This window comes from Citrus sinensis, chromosome 7 (assembly GCF_022201045.2).
Source record: "Citrus sinensis cultivar Valencia sweet orange chromosome 7, DVS_A1.0, whole genome shotgun sequence".
In the NCBI taxonomy this organism is placed as follows: Eukaryota; Viridiplantae; Streptophyta; class Magnoliopsida; order Sapindales; family Rutaceae; genus Citrus; species Citrus sinensis.
The window spans coordinates 4,898,008-4,917,626 of record NC_068562.1 but is presented as its reverse complement, the minus strand read 5'-3'; the positions used below and the strand labels follow the sequence as shown (position 1 = coordinate 4,917,626).

Genomic DNA, 19,619 nt, shown 5'->3' with positions numbered 1-19,619 from the left:
CATTTAAATATTTCTGTCTCATGATTTTTAAAATTGGTCATCTGCCATCGTTGATTGATTGTTATCGACCACCCCAATGCTCATAAATTGCACTGCGATGCCACTGGTACAGTTAAATGCATAAATCAAGATAATTAGCCAGATTTCTGCTAGGCGCTAGCAAATTCACGTGCAGAAAGCAAGTAGTTGGAGGATTCATAATTGAGTCCATGTGATGAAATTATTAAATACTCGCCTCTTATTTGCAGCTCCTTCTATTCACTAACAGCCTTCCATCATTTGCAATTCCATAACTTTGAGAATACAGATGTTGGACACTACTGTATTTTATGGCTAATTCTAAAAACATAAAAGATAATAAATGCATTTGGCTTCCTTTGTCTCATCACCCAACAGCCGCACTACACATGGTTATCTTTTAATAATCATTTCACTGTTCAAAAAAAACTAAAATTCTATTAGACTGTAAATGCGTTCTCCCGTATATATACTACCGCAAATACATTTTCTCGTCTTCTCAGAGTTGCCGGCAATCATCCAAAACCAGACTTGGCACTTAAGGCTTGATTAACTTGGACAAAATTCTACTAATTATAGAATTGAGATTCTTAAGTAAAAAAATATAATGGATAACATAAATTCATTTCAAATTTTGTTTGGGATGTTTTCTCTCACTTTTTATGTGGTGAGTTCTCTCACATTCCCCGATAAAGAAGAAGAGAAAGATTTAAAAGGGATTAGACAAAAAACTATTATATTTTGTAAGAATAAATAAATCTTTACCTTATAATTTAAAAAATGTCGCATATGAGGTATTTGCTTAATCAGAACAAGTGGGCTTAGCAGAGTATCAAAAGTCCATACTTAATAAGAAAATTTCTCCTGTAATCCAATCATATATTAAAAGAGATAAAAAAAAACATATCTCATTGAAGTTCTTCTATACTCATTAGCTCAGCAAAATAAGAAAATTGATATTCAGCAAATACACTCCACAGATAATATAACAAATATATTTACCAAAGCTCTACCCATATTAACATTTGAGAAAATAGTATATGGTATTGACATGCAGTATTTAAATAGATTATCGAGTTGATCATCAGAGGGAGCACCCATCAAAGAGAATGTTATCTTACAACATAAGAACTTCTACAACTAAAGTAGACACATGTGCACCGTACTATTTTTTTCATTTGATCAAGTTTTCCTATATAGTTTTTACTAGTAAAAGTTTTCAACAAGATATTCTTGAAGCATGTCTACCACCACATTACGACTCATCAAATTATATGTTTTTTGCCTACTTTTTTTTATCACATTAGATTAGCTTTTCTCTAACAAAGATCAAGTACAATTACCATGAAATGCTAGATATTAAATAGGAACAATTGTTAAATATTAAGTATCGTCATCCATCAAAAGGGTAAATACTTCTTTAGTCTCCATATTTTAAATTAAGTATATGTTTAGCCCTTGTATATTAAAATATTGTCTCAACACACCTCACTAGTAATTATATTACAATTCTACACTTAGGTGGCATTTGTTTTTTAACTTAATGACTTAAAGTGACTTAACTTAATTAATTAAGTTAATTAGAGGTGTTTGTTTTTATAACTTAATGAGACTTTTTAGATAATTTTGACTTAATAAAATAAGCTAATTTTTTTAGCTTTTTACTTAATGGAGAAATTTGAATTAAGTCAATTACTTGCTAATGTCAAAAATATCCCTGTTTTATAATTTATTTTTCATGTATATCCCAAAACTCACCTATAGATATTTACCCCACATAAAAATATCCCTGTTTTTTCTTTCTTATATTATATATGATAAAATTTGAAATTTATGGTATTTTATATATTAAAATTCCAAAATAATTATGTATTCACTTGAATATAGTTTTACTTATAAATGTTAAAATATTGTGGTATTTAATATATTATTTATTTGACATTCAATTTTAATAAGGATACAAATGTAAAAGTATATATTTTCAGCTTTTTAAGTTAAAAAAAACAAACAACTTAATACTTATTTTTCGAGATTCAGACGAAAAAACAAACATATTATTCAGATTCAGACATTCAGACCTATTTAGAATTCAGACTAATTCAGGTCTATTCAGATTTCAGACAAAAAAACAAACGTCACCTTACTTTTTCTTTACTTTTATAATAATACCCTTACAATAATATTTTTAGAGATGAAAAAAAAAATGTCTAATTAGCCTTAAAATAAAAATTAGTTCTTATAATTTTACTTTTGGGATTAATTTGATAAATTAATTCTTTATAAAAAGTTGTTTCATACTGATATTTATTTCTTAATTTACTTATAACTAATTATCGGTTAATTTAATAATTAATTTTTTTTATAAATTAAAAAATTAATGTCATAAATATTGTTGTAAGAGTATTATTGTAAAAGTAAAAAAAGTTATAATATGCTATAGTTGATAGTAGGAATATTTTTAAATTTTTTTTAAAATATAGAAACTAAACAAATATTTAAATTAAAATTACAAAAACTAAACCGAACATTTACCCAAAAAAAAACCGCTATGGAGATCAGTTGTGATGCTTGGCCATTAATCTGTTCAGTCGTGGTAGCACACCGCCTCTTCACCTGTCCACATCAAAATTAATGTGGAATAAATGAAGCCTTTGTAAAGCCATTTTATAAACTCTACCACTGAATTAAAAACGAAGCAAAAGAAATTCGGGTTTCCTACCTTATAAGCTCTCTCCCATTGTGGTTAAACTATTCTTCCTTACTACTTCCGGCATTATTATTAATATTATACCACATTAATTATTTATATCAGCATTTTTAAGGCAATTTTCTATATTCAAAATCTATATCAATTTGTATGTCTGAAGTCAAGCATATTTCCAGCCCTTCAGTGCATTATTTTTTTTTTCCGATCTCTTGCATATACTCCTGGTCAAGTCACACATCAATTCTTCATAATAAGATCCAAATTCAGTAATTCATGCTAGTTGAAATGTGCACCTCCACCTTTTCTTTAACTGCCTCTGGAGAAGCTCCAAAAAAAAAAAAAAAAAAATCCAAGGAAGAAAATAACTCCAATTGAAATTTAGCCTATTTGTTTAAAAATTTTTACGTTTTAGTCACCTTCAGTTATGGATTTTGGATTCTGACCTCACCAAGTCTGCAATTTCTTCATTTTGTCCCCTATTGACCAAAATGTTATTTTGGCCATTGTCTAAAGCGGGGAAAGTTGCCACTGTTAGACTTTCAAATCAAAACCATACGTCTAATTCATAAGAAAGAACACTAATATAATGACAATTAGCTTCACATAATTTATTTTTAATATTATTAAATGAGAACTTTCTTAACATAAAATCAAGTATTCGTCTCCTACTCCCATAACCGTGTTCATTCTGTGTTGACATTCTGAAATACTTCTAGAAACCACAACCAGGAAGCAGCTAAACATCAGTTGACATTTTTGTACAAGAAAATTTCACTTAATTTGTAACATATTATTAATTGCACATTTTTAGAGACGATCACCTGTGTAATTGACTTTTCTAAGTGGTATAATTTGAATATGATTAACAAACATTGCAAATTGCATCTAATAATTGAGAAACGTTGAGTTTGGTAAAGAAAGGACGCCAAGTATACTCGTTTTAGTATCTTTACATTTCGTAATGGAATTTATTGAAGCTGCCAATTCTTAACCAATTGGTGCATTAAAATTTTTGGGCACCTTACTAGTGGGAAAAGCTAGCTAGGAATTAGGAAACAAAATTTGAACTCCTATAAAGTAGGATTGATACGCTATTTAGTTTCTAAGATGGCAGTCATTGCCGGTATCTCATTCGCATTTAAACTTCATGATCATCGATCACAAAGTAATTAACTTATAATCTATATATATATATATAGAGAGGGTTCATTCACGTATCTATAAAATATAAAAATATTGATTTTGAGATTTTTAATTTAAAAAATAAACAAACAACTTAATATTCATTTTTCCCAAATTATTGAGCAACTCAGTTCCATGTTTGGTGGGCACCGCTAGAAAAACTTTCGTCAACTAACTTTCATTAGTGACAGTTTCATGATGCACTTTCAACCAGATTTTTTGACTCTCTACAGTCCTTCAAATTAAAAAATATTTTATGGTTTAACTTTTAGCATCAAAATCAATGGAAAAGAAGGATCGACGAAGAAGAAAGTGTAGTTACAACTTAATTTACATTTATTATTAGTAACCACGTTTATCATGTGATCTCTAGCTCTTTCGATCTTACCACACAAATGTAGACTGACATCTTGACATGTACATGTAGATGGCATATGGTATTACATTCAAAGTCATTATTTAAAAAAGATTAGCATTTTTAAATTAGAAAATTTATATTCTTGTTTAAACAAAACCCTATGAACAAGCTTTCTCAAGATTGGATATAACTCCTTGGACAATGCAGTATTTTTAAGCATTTACATTCGGCGGAATACCAAAAATTTACGTTATTTACTAAGTAAGGAATTGATGACCACATGATTTGTCATAATTGAATAATAAAAAGAATTATATGACTAGATACTCATAGTCACCCGTTAATCACGCTGTTGGTTGAAAGCTACTGTCAATTATAGCTGTAGGAAAATCAAAAGGTTTAAAAAAGAATAAAGGACAGGACTATACTGATACGAATTTGAGCTTTGGCCAGAAGTTACTGTCGTATGAGTCTGATAAAAAAGCTAGTCGTTCTCTATTATTACTGTCTCTGAATAAGACTGTCAAACCGATCAAGCTGTTCACCAATAGTTGAAGTTTAATTTATCAACTTATGTTTTTCTGGGCGTACTTGTTCCTTTGTTTCTAATTCATGGAAAAATTTAAGCTCATTGTAGTAAACAAATTAATAAATATAAGATACGAGGTAACAAATGTTATGCGAGGGATACAAGATATACCACAATTTAAAATCAGAAGAGGGATATCTAGAAATAATAGATTTATATTTTCACTCTATATTGCAATGATAATTTATTTAAAAAACCAATCTACAATTGTTTTATTACTTTGCCTTATTTGTTTTATTTTTGTGAAATAGATAAATAAATTTGAATTTGAGCGAAATTTAACTAGTCATATATAAATGCATAAACGTTACAATTGTTTTATTTACAAATTTAAACATTAAAAAAATAACAATTTTACCTTTTTTTTTTTAAATTCTCGATGTGATGGGCTGCTTGTTTGAGTGGGTTATTGTTGTTGTTGTTAGTTTATCTATAATTTTCTTATATCTTAACTTATGACACAAATTGAATCATGTTCACCTCTTATTTTAGGGCTAGTTTGGTAATATTAGAGATTTTAAAATAATTGTTATTAGCTATATTGTAGAAATAATTAGCTGTAAAGAGAATAAACTAAACATTTGGTAAAATTTATTTTTAAAAGTGCTTTAAATTTTAAAAGCACTTGTATGTATTTGGTGAACCTTACTAGTTTTAAAAATGATTTCTCAAAAAATTTATCAAAACCCAAAATTAGATTTTAACTTTTCAAAATTACTTTTAATTCTCTCAAAAATAATCCCAAATGAGCACTAAGTGTGATAAACTAAATATGAAAAATAGAATTCTATAAAGGGAAAAAAATTTTCAATGGATAATTTGAATATTATTATTAGGCTACTCAATAATCCCTCAGCCATGCCAAACCAGAAAATATATTTGATCAAATGTAGAAACGCGCTTGTGAGAGAGTTACTATGTCCCGTTTATTATAATTAATTTCTTTTTAACTTTTTTTTTTGTTTTTTTTTAAACTGATTAAGCATCAGGTTACTGCATTACACAGATATATATACAACTGCTATGACAGCAGGTCATTACACTGATATTTACAATCAGATATATATACATGAGACTTATATTATTACATTTTTATTCTATGAAGTACATGCCCATCCCAAATACCCCTCACGGAGGAGGGATGTCTCTACTCCACTCGCATTTCGCAAGGGAGAAAGATGTTTATAGAAATCTCCACACAATTATGTTTAATTGGAGGATGTTGAGTCTGTGGGGACTCGAACCATTGCCCTCATAGTCATGCTTAACTTTGAGGGCAATGGTCCACCACTGGGCTACAAGCCCAAGTGGCAATTTCTTTTTAACTTGAACCATTGATCTCTAGCCTCTTTTTTTTTTTGTGTGGGGGGGGGGGGGGGGTAATAGGCCAATAACTGCTATAGATAATTACATAAACTACTGTCTTAATAAACTAATTATATAATTATTACCATCAAGGATTAAATAAATGTTTGTCCAGTTACAGTTCCATGTACAAAGAAATTATGGTTTGAACTTCAACAAAATGTGAAACAAAACTAGAAGACATGGAGAAATTAACAATCCAAACAAGTCCTTTTTTTTTAAATTTCATTATCTCTTTTTTTTTTTTTTGTTTATTAAGGTCCAGGGACTTATTTTGAAATTAAGTGGGTATTATTCTTTTGCTTCTGCAGTGGGAATGAATATGAATATTGGTGAAATATGAATTAATTAGAATGACATTTTTTTTTTTTTGATACGTGGAAATGTCAATGTATAGAATGTTAAAAACTCGTAATATAACGCCTATATTGACGTGAGTGTACGAAAACGTCTAAATCAATGTTGATCTAGAAACAAAAATAAAATAAAGTTCAAGTTAAGTTAAAACACATCGTGAGCTCGGTGGGTGACCTGGTCGTTCCCCACTCTCTCTTTCCTTAATATGTTAGCCAATTACTGAGATAAATAATCTTCCCAATATTGTGGATGAGGTCTCCCTCTCCCCTATGAGATCTAGCGCAGATCTGTAGTTCATGAGCTGGAACAGTGAGTGCCCAAACTCATCCCCATTTTATATGGCTAATTCCAACTGGCAATTGATGAATAATTCAACAGCCCCCTTTAATAATTGTATCTTTTATTTAGATCTCAAAATCCATTAAACAAACCCAAAGATCATGTTTACAGAATCAATTGTACTGTTTGAACAATCTTCTAACTAGATCAAACAAAACCATAAATGTTTTATTTTTTTAAAAAAGGGTTTTTTCTTATATATACATATAGTATATAGATGATGTGATTAATCATTATCGCAAGAGCAAAGCTGGTCCGCTTCCGCTCCGTGCCGAAAAGAAACCATGTTTTATATTGATTTGACTATTTTCGTACCTTGTTCGTAATCTTGGGAGCCAAAGCCATCTTTTCTGTCACCGTACTGGGGAAAGCTGATAGCTGCAGGCTGCAGCTTCCACTGAGGTTCCACATTCCCACGTGCATAATTGCCAAATTGTCACACGTTGGCAAAATCCTTAGATTAAGATTTTCTCTCCCCTTACATTTTGACGAGAGCACTCGGCATATGACCTTTTGTCCTATATGCATTTCAAATTCAAAGTCTTAGAATTTACGAAGGTATTAAATTAAATAAAATCATATACAACGATGCACCTGGAATGCAATAGTGAAACACTATTGGTTACGAAAAAGTTTAACACCATGATTGTCCATTAACCACTGAAACACTTTACTTCCATCAAGTTGGGGTATTATAAGCGACAGGTAGATGACTCTTAAACTATTAGAGTATATGCGATCTTGAATTTTCAAAAAGACTTTAATTTCATTTTTTTTAATTGAAAACATTATGCCCAAAGTATTTTTTTTTTCAGTTTTTGGGGGGTAACCTTTAAGAGGGGCTTTTATCAAGTTATATTTACAATAACTTACAATCAATCATATTAGTATAAATATAAGTAAATAATGAGACCTGGGTTCAGCTTCTAATTTGGCTGGACTGTAATTTACTGTAACATGATCCTTAAAAAGGTAATAAGATACAAATACGATGTCATGATACAAATAAAATGTCATACTTCAGTTTTCTGTCCAAAGTAATGATAAGAATAATTAATAAAACTTTGTCGTGCGTATACATACGCATATATATAACTAATGTGTTATAAAATTTTATTTTCCTAGACAATAATTGAGGACGGAACTCAGCATATATATGTCGAGAGAAACATATATATCTATGTATTCACATCTAAGAAAAATATTCTGTACAAGAATTTTTTAGTCACAAAAATGGGATTGCATTATTCGTAGACTTCTTTTGGGTCCAAGGACAATGAAGGCCCTTCAGATGAATAGAAATCAACAAAGGACAGCATTTTCACACGTGTGATAACAACATTAATTAAGTATTAAACGCGGACGGTACCCACTATATAAAACATTGAAAATCATTCAATCCTGTCCAATTGGAATTGCACAGCTTCATCACTTCCTTTGCACAGAGGTAAAGCTTCCACTGACTTTTTACTCTTTCTCTTCTTTGATGAAATTCTGAATCCTGTGTATGATTGATTTGGGTACAGGTGTTGTACTCAAGTTAATTAGCATTAGAGCATATATATATATATGCTGCTTTTGTCCTTTAAATTTGAAGCTTCTTTCTTCGAGTTATAGTGAGAGATATCTTGGAATTAGTCTGAGAGAAAATTTGGTAATAACTATTTTAATTTCCCGGTGCCTCTGTCTAATATTTCAGGTTTAGTTCTAAAGTCCACCTCTTGCTTCAAATACACAACCAAAAGGGGGAAAAAAAAGGCTCAGAACTATGGAATTGTCATCAGCTAAATGGGTTTCTGAAATGGTAAAATAAGACTATTATATATATGAAAGTTATTTACGCACTATATGAATTAAATGCGAAGAAGAGTATGGGTTATTTGTTATCATCAAAATTACTAATTTCTCTGATAAATTCTTTTAATTTTTTATTTATAGGAAATGGAGGATTCGAGCATCTTCAATCAATATCAAACGAATAGCCCTTTTGATTGCTTAGTGGATGGGTTGAGTTTTCAATCTTTTCCTTCTCATGAGGGGTATTATCCGACCAAAAACTCAGTACACGAACCCGACAGTACCAGTGGTTCGTACAGTGAAGCTTCTGACCAGTATCAATATCATCATCATGCAGTTGAACATGGACTTGAGAGGCCAGCAAAACAGTTAAAGACCAATAGCTGGAACTCTTCTTGCACCACTGAATTAGTTTACATCACTCCAAGTCCAAAGGCTTCTCCTTCTTCGTCCCAAATCATTTCCTTTGAGAACTCGATGACCTCGTCTCCTGCACCTACAGTCGCTGGGTCGTCGTTTCACGGAAATATCAATTCTTCATCATCTTTGATTTCTCAGGGTTCCTACTTAGACCAATTTTGTTCCAAAAAAAAAGTGCAAGAGCCCAGGAGGGTTAGTTCTGTGATTAGAGATCCTTCACATGCTAAAGATCATGTTATTGCTGAAAGAAAACGCCGAGAGAAGCTCAACCAGCGGTTCATTGCTCTTTCAGCTCTTGTTCCTGGCCTTAAAAAGGTGTGTTTTCCTTTAATCCTTTTTTTTTTTCCGGGGAGTACATCTATCTACATGTGATTACAATTTGTTGGTAACAATTTTTTGCAAATTCGTGCGATCTGAATTAATTCTGTGATAGGTAAAATAAACTGGGTTGTAGTCAGTGTCATTAATTAGATAAAAGTAAACCTTTCCCCAAGGATGAGTAACTAATCAGTTGTGTACTAATTAATTTAATGTGTGATTAATTGCAGACGGACAAGGCTTCTATCCTTGGAGATTCTATCAAATACTTGAAACAACTTCAAGAACGTGTGAAGGCACTTGAGGAACAGACATCAAAGAAGACAGTGGAGTCAATGATAATTGTGAAGAAATCTCAGATGATTTACACTGATGATGAAACCTCTCCAACTGATATCAACTTTGACGCTCAATCCAACCAATATCTCCCCGAAATCGAAGTCAGAGTTTCGGATAGAGATGTGCTCATTAGAATCCACTGCGAGAAGAACAACAACAAAGGACACTTGGCAAACATCCTAAGCGAAATCGAAAACGTTCATCATTTGTCTGTCCTCAGTTGCAACGTCTTGCCTTTCGGAAATTCCACTGTTGATATCACTGTTGCCGCTCAGGTAAGCTCTCTCACACACACGCGCATATATAATTCATTAATATATACCTGCAGCAGTGCAGCCTCTTTATATTATTAGTCACTAAATAAATGAGTTTATAACAAGTCCCTTGTCGTTGTATTGTAGATGGACGTTGAATCGGACGTGACAGTAAAGGATCTTGTGAAAAACTTACAGCCAGCTTTACGGAAGTTCATGTGAAAAGGGCAACCATGAAAGTTCATTAATTCTGTCGTGAAGATCATTGTATTTGTCAGCAACCCAAACTATCAGCTTAAGAAATTTTAGTTTCTTTTTATCGTTTTTAATTGTTCCAGTCGTTTTTCCCGATCCTGTTACCGAGTCAAAAGACCTGCAATCGGTTCACAGTCATAGACCACCTCCTGCCATATTCATTGCTTAATTTGTTTTACTGCGAGGTCGATTTTTTTTTTTTTAATACTTTGAATAAGAGGTCGAAATTAATTTGCAGTGGGGTTTTTGTCTAGTTTTTTGCGTGGTAGCTAATCAGTTGACCACGTTCAAGTACCCACGTCCTGTAATTTAATTTTGAGACCAAGCAGCCTTTTTGGAGGGGCTTTTGAGAGGCTTGGATTATTTTTCATGTATGATGCCTTTCTCCCCTCTTTTAGTTACCTATTTAAATGGTCTGTTTTTGTTCCTTTGGAAGTAGGAATTGCGCAGGAAAATGAAAATATCTTTCTCAGGTTCGGGTCACTGTAGAAAGGTGTCCCTATGCCAACTTTGTCTGTAACTGTTCCAGTAATGTGATAACAATGGTGATGCTGCACTTTCTCTCCAATTAATTTCCTAGATTTTATTTGGTATCCCTACTAATTGTACTTATCGCGAATTATTTCATCGGTTTGAGCAGTTCCACGCAATAGTATGTAAATGAACTTTTATGTGGACCATCATATTTCATTTTCAATTTACTCAGGATGAGAGCCGTTAGTTGAATTAATATGGAAAATAATCGGTCACAAGTACTGTAATGCATTCATAATATTGGGATGACAATCTTTCTTTGTTATGCACGCATTGGGGTGTATTCATCCTTAAAAACCAACATGTAAAAAGAGAGGGACATCGAGTATTTATAAATTCATGCACCGAGTTTTAACTTAACAATTATTATAATCCACTTAGAATTGATGTCTACGCGGCCTAATGTGTAAGAAGAGAGAGTTCAATTACTTATAAGTTCACATGTCAATTAGAGTCATTACAATCCATCTCTCTTTTTTAGGACCAACTTTCATGGCAGTTCATCATATGCAATAAGTATTATTAGCTCTTTCTAGTTTACTTTGTCCATGACGAGGGTTTTCCTAAGGAATGAAAATTCTAATGCCAATTGTGATGCACACATTAGGTAAAATTTACTTTTAAATGTCTTAACTCATTATCAATATCACACTCAGTTAGATTAGAGTTGTTACATTTCCAATTGAATTTCTTGATGATAATCCCCCCCCTGTAGAATACGAGAATTTTGCTGAATTAAGTAACATATAATATTTATGGGTATGAAATGTTAAAATTTTTTAATGTAAAAATAAGAAGTTTATAATTTTAACCCCACTCGCATAGATGGAAAGAGATTAAGTTACCGTTAAATTAAGAAAAAGTAACATAAAATTTTTGATAATCCATCATTTCATCTTACTGGGCCACTCACAAATTACAATAATTTTTTTTTTGTCTGAACCATGAGGTGGTCCTGAGTGGACCCCTACTATGGAAGACACATTTAAGCCCGTACAATAACCCAGATTAATTCTCACTTGCACCGGGTCGGCCCATAAGGGGTAAAATATTGGCCAAAATGGTGACTCCATGCGAGAGTGGAGCTTGAACTCCTGACTTCTTTTAAGAAGTGAGAGTGCCGAACTACTCACACCAACCAACTTTGGTTCACAAATTACAACAGTTAAAGTTAATAGCGATCAGTCAATGTTAACAAGTCATAATTTCTAACATGAAGGTTTTCTTTTTCTTTACAAGGCATTTGACACTCACTCAGGCCTCAACTCTTTGCTCCACGTCATCAAACAGTCAGAGTCGTCAGGCTAATACGTGTAAAAATATTACTGGAGACAAATTGATGATAATGAGAACTTCTATGGATTTTGTGCCTTCTAGTTGGACTTTGGCCAAGTGGTCGGTGATCCAATAGCTACAGCAATAATCGATACAAGCTTTACATTCTAGATGATTGAAACATCTAACAGACGGATACTCGTTGACTCACATTTTTTGGTATATCAATTATCAGGAGGAGGAGAAGTTATATTTGCAATCCAGAAAACTCTGAGTCGTCTGCTTTTGACACGTTCACAGAATTCCAAAAATAGCATCCAGCAAATCTGGCTCCAAGATTAAATTATCTAATTAAGATTTAAATGTTCATTCACCACGCAGCTGGACACCCGGCCAGGACTTGATACCAAATGATTTCTTCTAATTTCTTTAAGATATGAAATTTCTTCATTAAGTTCACATTACTGCATTGACGAAATTAATAGAATGTGATGTGACCATTCTTTCCCTACAAAAGGACAGATCGTGGACATTAATTTGCGCCACAATGAAATACGGTTTTATTACGGTACGATTCATAATATTCATATCGATCTATTATACGTCTCTGTATTCATTAGAGATGATAATTTTTCTTGATGGGACGAGATCCTGCGGGATCCCATCCCGTTTGAGACGGGATTAAAATATATTTTTGTCCCACAAAAAAATATAGAGACAGAAGTAAAATATTTTTTTATCTCACTTACATATATGGAACGAGACTGGAAACATGACTGGAATTGGTAAATCTCGTCCCATCCCGTCTCATTGTTAACTGTGAATGAGAATTTTTTCAATTGAGATGAGATTCCGCAGGATCCCATGTTTTTTGGGACGGGATTATGACATATTTTTATCCCAAAAAAATATAAAGATGGGAGTGAGACCTTTTTTTATCTCACTTGCATATACGGGACGGGACTGGGATTGATAAACCTCATCCCATTCCTATTGCCAACCCTAATATTTAGTATCGGGTTGACTGTATACAATAATTATCTTAGCTTTCTTGTTTCTTTTGTTTCATTTTTTCTAGAATAATTTCAAATACATTTGTTAATTATGAATCTACTATAAAAAATTTAATACGAAATCTTAGCATTTAATGTGTGTTCCTCGTGAACTAATGAACGAAAAGTCAATGCTGAAGTGCAGGTAGATTTTACTTTCCTAATGAATGAATAACGTCGAATAGAAAGCACCTTCAAGTGTGATGCGTGTAAAATCTAACTACTCATCATGTTCTTTTTTTTTTTTTTAATGATGTGATATTTTGATTTCTTTTAATTTCGCTATATAAGTCACTTGTTCCAAAGTTTTTCCAAGCTACTCTTACAGTCCTATCCATTCAAATAAGCACAGCTTTATTTTCCAAAGCTGTCTTTTTTTTATTTGAAAAGAGATTGCCAATACTAGACCTTGGTAAGACTCATTTATGAGGTTTTAACATTACCTCCGTCATTGGATTCGTATATAAAGGTATATAGAGATGGCGAAATTTGAAACAATTCAATTATTTGACACGAGCATGACACGAGTAAATGAGTATGAATTATTAATATTTTGACACGATTATTAAATAAGTCGTGTTTCAGTCAGTATAAATTTAATACGACACATTGATCTATTTTATCAGTTCTATTTGTATATATGTACTTGTGTCCATGAACCATTTAAAAAAAAAATCATGAATTTGATCTTCATTAACGATATATATAAGTAGCTGCTGAGTTCTGGAGATAAAAGTTCTTCTATAACAAAGATTATCCAGAAATATTGAAAGAAAAGTTTAATTCATGAATAATGTATAATGAATGAGTCTTAGCAGCACAAATTTTACTCATTGGAAATTGACGAGGAGGTGCACTTTGTCATCGAAGTTGCATTTCAACCTTTGGTTTCTAAATACTGGAAAGTGGCTAGCTAAGACTCATTTTTCACATATTTGCAAGTCAAGAGGTAGATAGAAAAGGAGGAAAATGAAGACAGAAAGAACGATCGCTTATTCAAAATGAGACGGGCTTTTGCTATGAAAATGACAATTAATTACACGACATACAAAAATAAAACGAGAACAATTAAAATAATTTTTTGTCACGTTCTTTGTCAAACAGTACATAATCATAATGTTTTATTTGATGGTAAAGTATCCTCACCTAACGGGTTATGCCTGGGGCACCTAAATGAAGTAAGCTCCGGTTGTACATAAATATGAAAGATACAAATACAAATAAACTCAATCGCATTAGTTATGGGATTTTTTTTTTTACCCATCATATTTGCATGTTATTGTCCTTGTTATTATATTTGCAAATAACGGTTTAGTAATTAATATTTATTATAATGGTCTTAATTTTTCCAAAAGCATAACTATGTTGAGAGGACTTGTGTCCAAAAAATTTGAGGATAATCTAACGCTTCAATTGAAATTTAGCTTATTGTTTAAAATCAGGTAACAAGTAACAAATAAAAAGGGATATATTATCATTTTACCACTTAATTTATGACAACTACTTTTTTCTATCTAATGTTTCAATTTTTATTATTTTATCATCAAACTATTAAAAATAACAAAATTAATAGAAATTATAGTAAAAGTTTACGTACCCTAAACTATGGAAGTACAATTTGATACTCTAAATTAAGTATATACAAAGAAATAATGTCTCTATCAATTGACCATTTTATATATCTAAACTAATCAATTGATAAAATTATAAATATTATAATACTTTTGGCTTTATAAACTGATATTCGTAAAATAATCTTATGACATCAAAAATTTCTTAACAAAATTAATAGTTTGAAGGTAAAATAATAAGAAAAATAAAAGATTAAGTGAGGAAAAGTAATTTTTAGAAACTTTGATAATGAAGTGATATGTCAGGAAAAAAAATATGTTAAATGATAATATTCCTGAATAAAATATAAAAATACAAAAACAAGAAAATTCTTAAATTATGAATGATCATCAAATGTCTCCGAAGACAGAAAAACGAGGCTAGACAGAGCAATTTATTTTGAACATGAAATTCTTTTAGAAACTTACGTATATAGCTCTTAATTATGTCTTACAGATTAATATTGTTAGCTTAGAAACCGGTTTATTCACATGATTCATAACTTATTGACTATATGTAAAAGGAAAACACATGTTTCTGAACATACAATAATAAAAATACAAGGGGTATTCATGCAGATTTATATTTTAAAAAGAAAAATGTATGATCTTGCTAGACTTAAAAAAATTTCAGGTGAGTGCAACTGTGATATCGTTTACTTTTTAGAGTGGCAGCGTGGGACACAAATGCAAAAAGCATGGTGAAAACCAGAAGGTTTTCTTTGACCGGCGACTGAATTACGTGACATTTGGTGAACCACCTCCATAAAGTAATTGACTGGGCTGATGCAAAAAGAGGTAGTCAGCATACTCGTCATCTTTGTCTTTCAATTACCTTCCTCTTCACTCTCTTTTTGTTATCCAAATTTACTTTCTTGCCACCGATAATATTATTACATTTGAACGTGTTGACGATCCCCTCTTTTGGTAACGAGTTCAAGAAATTAATATTATTAAAATATGTTATTAGTAATTTCATTACTTACGAGGTTCCAAAATCCAATATTGTTAGATAGTCTGAATTGTTTACGACGTAAAGCCCAATGTGGAGTTAGCTGAGCTACTAAGTTTGGGTTCGGTACAGAGATTTAAACGAGCCCAAAAATGGAATAAAATTGCATATTTTCGAGTGTGCGTTATTCGGCCAAAATATACTGTTTCATTTGGAAATCATGTACGTAGATGAAGGATTTTAGGAATGAATTACGTTCCAACATGGATTTCGCTGGTCCAAAAAGTTTTGCCCAATCGCCACAACCCACGTTTTGCTAATGATGTTCCAACCATCATCCTTGATACCCGTTCCTCTACGGAGGGAGTAACGGATTTCTGTTATTCTCTCAATTCATTTTCGAATAGAGGGAAAAAGAAATTGATAATTTTAAAATGGAACACAGTCAAAAGAAATAAAATAAAACCAAAATGATGTCTTAGAGCAAGAGTGGAGGAATGAGGAAGGAAGTGGTAGTGGTGGCAGCAGTGAGCACAGCTGCTACAATTGCGGCGGTAGCAGCACTGGTGAGGCAACGGAGGCGAAGGAAAGAGCAACGGTGGAAGCAAACTCAAACAATTCTACGCAAATTCGCAAGGGAATGTGCCACTCCTGTCCCAAGACTATGGCAGGTGGCAAATGCTTTGGTGTCTGAAATGCAAGCCTCTTTGGCATCCAATGAGACTACCGCTGATCTGAATATGCTTCTTTCTTACCTTGCTTCACTTCCAAATGGGTATTACGTCTTTTCGAAGGCCCTCATTCTCAAGAGTTTTATACAGAATCATATAACACACATAATATGTCATTATGTCATTTTATTTTTGCGACAGAGAAGAGAAGGGACTTTATTATGGGATAAATTTGAGAGCTACGGATTTTTTGATCTTATGCGCAAGACTTGGAGGGAAGAATGAGCCTATTTCTGATCTGCATAGGGAAGAGATTTCTATTCCTTCCGATGTGATGTGCTGTACTTCACAGGTGTGATTTCAATGCTCTCTTCAAAATTACTTTTTTAACTCATACTGCTATTATTGCTTCAGTTCTATGAAATGTAGTGAAAATTACATTGGCTTTTACTGCTCTTTAATCAGGAATTATTTGACTATATTGCCGGGGAATTTGCAAAATTTGTTAATGCTCATCCGGATAATGGCAATGATACTTCAGCTAAAGAAAAGAAATTGGGTTACACCTGGTCACACTCGGTGGACCAAGTCACAACACTCTCACCCTCGGCCATAAAATGGAAGAATTTTGCGGCCAATGACACAGTTAAGTTTGCTTAATTTCTGTTGGTACCAAAAGATATACTGGAAGATATAAATCTAACCCGTCATTTTACATACAGGAGAAGAGAACTCGAAACAATGATCTTTGCATTATTTTAATTAAAACCATGCAAATATCACTAGTGATGATTTCGTCGTATAATATAATGTCTTTACTACTGAATCTTTTTGTTGATTAAATCTGAAGCACGTGTCCCCCTAATCTGAAATTTGACATACCGCAATTAGGTGGAAGAAACATTGGTAACCAACATCAACCAAGCTCTTGCAAAACACGATTTGAATATGCGAGTTTACGCTCTGGTAATCAACTCCGTTTGCCCATTTTATCTTTTCCTTTTTCTGTATGTTCGAGATTCTTCTATAAACTGTACGTATTGTATAGTATTAAATTGTTGTTCGTGTTCCCCATTATAGATGAGAATTCTTCGCAACTCACCCAGCTAAGATCTTGAGCAGGTTGATGACACTATTGGAAGTTTGGCTGGAGGCAGATTCTACAACAGAGACTCTGTAGCTTCTGTTACTCTAGGAACGGGTACAAATGCTGCCTATGTGGAATCATCACAAGCAGTCCCCAAATGGCAGGGTCCATCACCGAAGTCAGGCGAGATTGTAAGTTACTTTCATGATTCAATTCCCTGTATTATTGCACTGAATGGTAAATACTTGAGCTTAACATTGCAGGTTATTAGCACAGAATGGGGTAACTTCAGTTCCTCCTCCTTTCCAGTCACCGAATTTGATGCTTCCTTGGATGCTGAAAGCTTGAATCCTGGCTCCATGGTATGACATTTGTGTATTGGAATGTTTCTGTTGGCACGAGTTTAGTGCATTTGTTTCTGATACTTGTTTTATTTCAGATTTTCGAAAAACTTGTTTCAGGAATGTATTTGGGAGAGATTGTCAGAAGAGTTTTGCTGAGGATGGCCAAAGAAGCAGACCTATTTGGCGATACTGTCCCACCAAAGCTTATGCTGCCATACCTATTAAGGTATGAAAGATTAGGAAGTAGTGTCGATCCAAATTGCAGCGAACCAGCGCAATTGGTTGACACAGTTTATGATAAAAAGCCACAGGTGTCATCAAAGGGAGAACAAAACTTACACACTTGAGATTTATTCATGAATAATCAGTATGTAGTAACTTGGCAAATAAGAGTGGTGTGCATAGTAAGAAATAATTGAATATTTATTTGTTTCTGATATGTTTTCTCCTGTTTGTTTTTAGGTCACCTGACATGGCTACCATGCATCAAGACACGTCTGAAGACCATGAACTGGTCAGGGAAAAACTTGAAGAAGTTTTTGGGGTAAAGTTTTCTTTACAAAATAAGCAACAAAATGGTATCTATTAACACTTATCGGTAATTAAACTCCTGCATCCACCATATTCCAGATAACAGATTCTACACCAAAGGCGAGAGAAGTTGTAGTAGAGGTATGTGACATTGTTACAGAACGCGCGGCGCGACTAGCTGCAGCTGGAATTGTGGGAATAATTAAGAAGCTTGGAAGAATTGAGCTGAAGAAAAGCGTAGTGAATGTGGAAGGCGGACTTTATGAGCACTACCGAATCTTCAGAAATTATCTGCACAGCAGTGTTTGGGAAATGCTAGGAAATGAACTCTCAGACAATGTAATAGTTGAACCTTCTCACGGGGGTTCTGGAGCTGGAGCTCTCTTTCTTGCCGCTTCTCAGACTCAGAATCCTGAATCCTAACATTCACTTGAATGTCAGAATATATTCCATTCAGTCAGTACTTTAGGAATCTTTTGAAATTCACGGAGAATCCCTATTCAAATTTTATCAGTATCATTGGAAAATGATAATAATAATAGTAATAATAATTGAAAACGTCCATTATAAGAATTTACATGGCTACATTTTTGTCCGCTAGGGAACAAATTATTGGAATATGTACTGCTGCGTTTGCAATCCGGCACTTGCTGCAGTTACGAGGTTCAGGGCCCAGATGACAACAACCATTCAAACCTGAAAATAACTCGAGCTATAAGGCAATGGACAAATCTATATGCTGAACATCATCTTGTTCTTTGTCAGTTACCTCTGCATTTTCAAGCAAAAATTTTAAACCAAAGGCTGCCTTATAATTGACATGTTAATAAACCAATGCATAACTAAAAGTACTCATCAATCGACTATAGTTTTTAAACTTTGTTAATTTGTTATACCATTTAATTCTTGAAAGAAAGGAATAAAATTCAATAATAACTGAAAATTAAAAGTCGCGTCGTTTTAATGCCAACTAAGTATTAACATAACATTTCTTTCATACCAATAATTGCATTTTATTGAAAGTTATGTTCACTTACTGAAAATGATATTATAATACATTGGAAGTACTTAAAACTTTCAAGTATAAGAATCAAGGCAATTATGGACAATTAAAAAGGGATTATAATTGTTCGTTGGTGAGTTGTGTCCCACATTGATAAGTAAAGGAAAGATACCTAAGTTAATAAGTAGAATAAGTCACTTCTCCCAATAAATTAATCTTTTAGATTCGATACCTAAAAATCCTAGGCAAGCCTCTCCAACAA

The 19,619-nt window shown here is 32.7% G+C and overlaps 2 protein-coding genes across 2 annotated transcripts; both read left to right on the top strand.

Annotated features, from left to right (window-relative positions):
- The first annotated feature begins 8,242 nt into the window (after positions 1–8,242).
- LOC102607288 (transcription factor bHLH25-like) lies at positions 8,243–10,866 on the top strand. The gene is made up of 5 exons (XM_006466324.3): positions 8,243–8,362; positions 8,615–8,719; positions 8,854–9,447; positions 9,681–10,064; positions 10,191–10,866. Exons 2-5 carry the CDS (start codon positions 8,684–8,686, stop codon positions 10,263–10,265), a joined length of 1,089 nt encoding a protein of 362 aa, XP_006466387.2. The 5' UTR covers positions 8,243–8,362; positions 8,615–8,683; the 3' UTR covers positions 10,266–10,866.
- Positions 10,867–15,919: 5,053 nt separating this feature from the next.
- On the top strand, positions 15,920–18,839 carry LOC102607776 (probable hexokinase-like 2 protein). Its single transcript, XM_052444419.1, has 8 exons — positions 15,920–16,496; positions 16,594–16,744; positions 16,858–17,037; positions 17,284–17,358; positions 17,515–17,841; positions 17,919–18,049; positions 18,286–18,367; positions 18,454–18,839. The coding sequence occupies exons 1-8, from the start codon at positions 16,219–16,221 to the stop codon at positions 18,775–18,777; spliced, it is 1,548 nt and encodes a 515-aa protein (XP_052300379.1). The 5' UTR covers positions 15,920–16,218; the 3' UTR covers positions 18,778–18,839.
- The last annotated feature ends 780 nt before the right edge of the window (positions 18,840–19,619 follow it).

Bases quoted from the DNA above. Each gene is read 5' to 3' on its own strand.
- LOC102607288 (XM_006466324.3), top strand. From the start codon at position 8,684: ATGGAATTGTCATCAGCTAAATGGGTTTCTGAAATG. The intron at 8,720-8,853 runs GTAAAATAAGAC...TTTTATTTATAG, and splicing joins CTAAATGGGTTTCTGAAATG to GAAATGGAGGATTCGAGCAT. The intron at 10,065-10,190 runs GTAAGCTCTCTC...GTTGTATTGTAG, and splicing joins ATATCACTGTTGCCGCTCAG to ATGGACGTTGAATCGGACGT.
- LOC102607776 (XM_052444419.1), top strand. From the start codon at position 16,219: ATGAGGAAGGAAGTGGTAGTGGTGGCAGCAGTGAGCACAGCTGCTACA. The intron at 17,842-17,918 runs GTATGACATTTG...GTTTTATTTCAG, and splicing joins GCTTGAATCCTGGCTCCATG to ATTTTCGAAAAACTTGTTTC. The intron at 18,368-18,453 runs GTAAAGTTTTCT...ACCATATTCCAG, and splicing joins AACTTGAAGAAGTTTTTGGG to ATAACAGATTCTACACCAAA.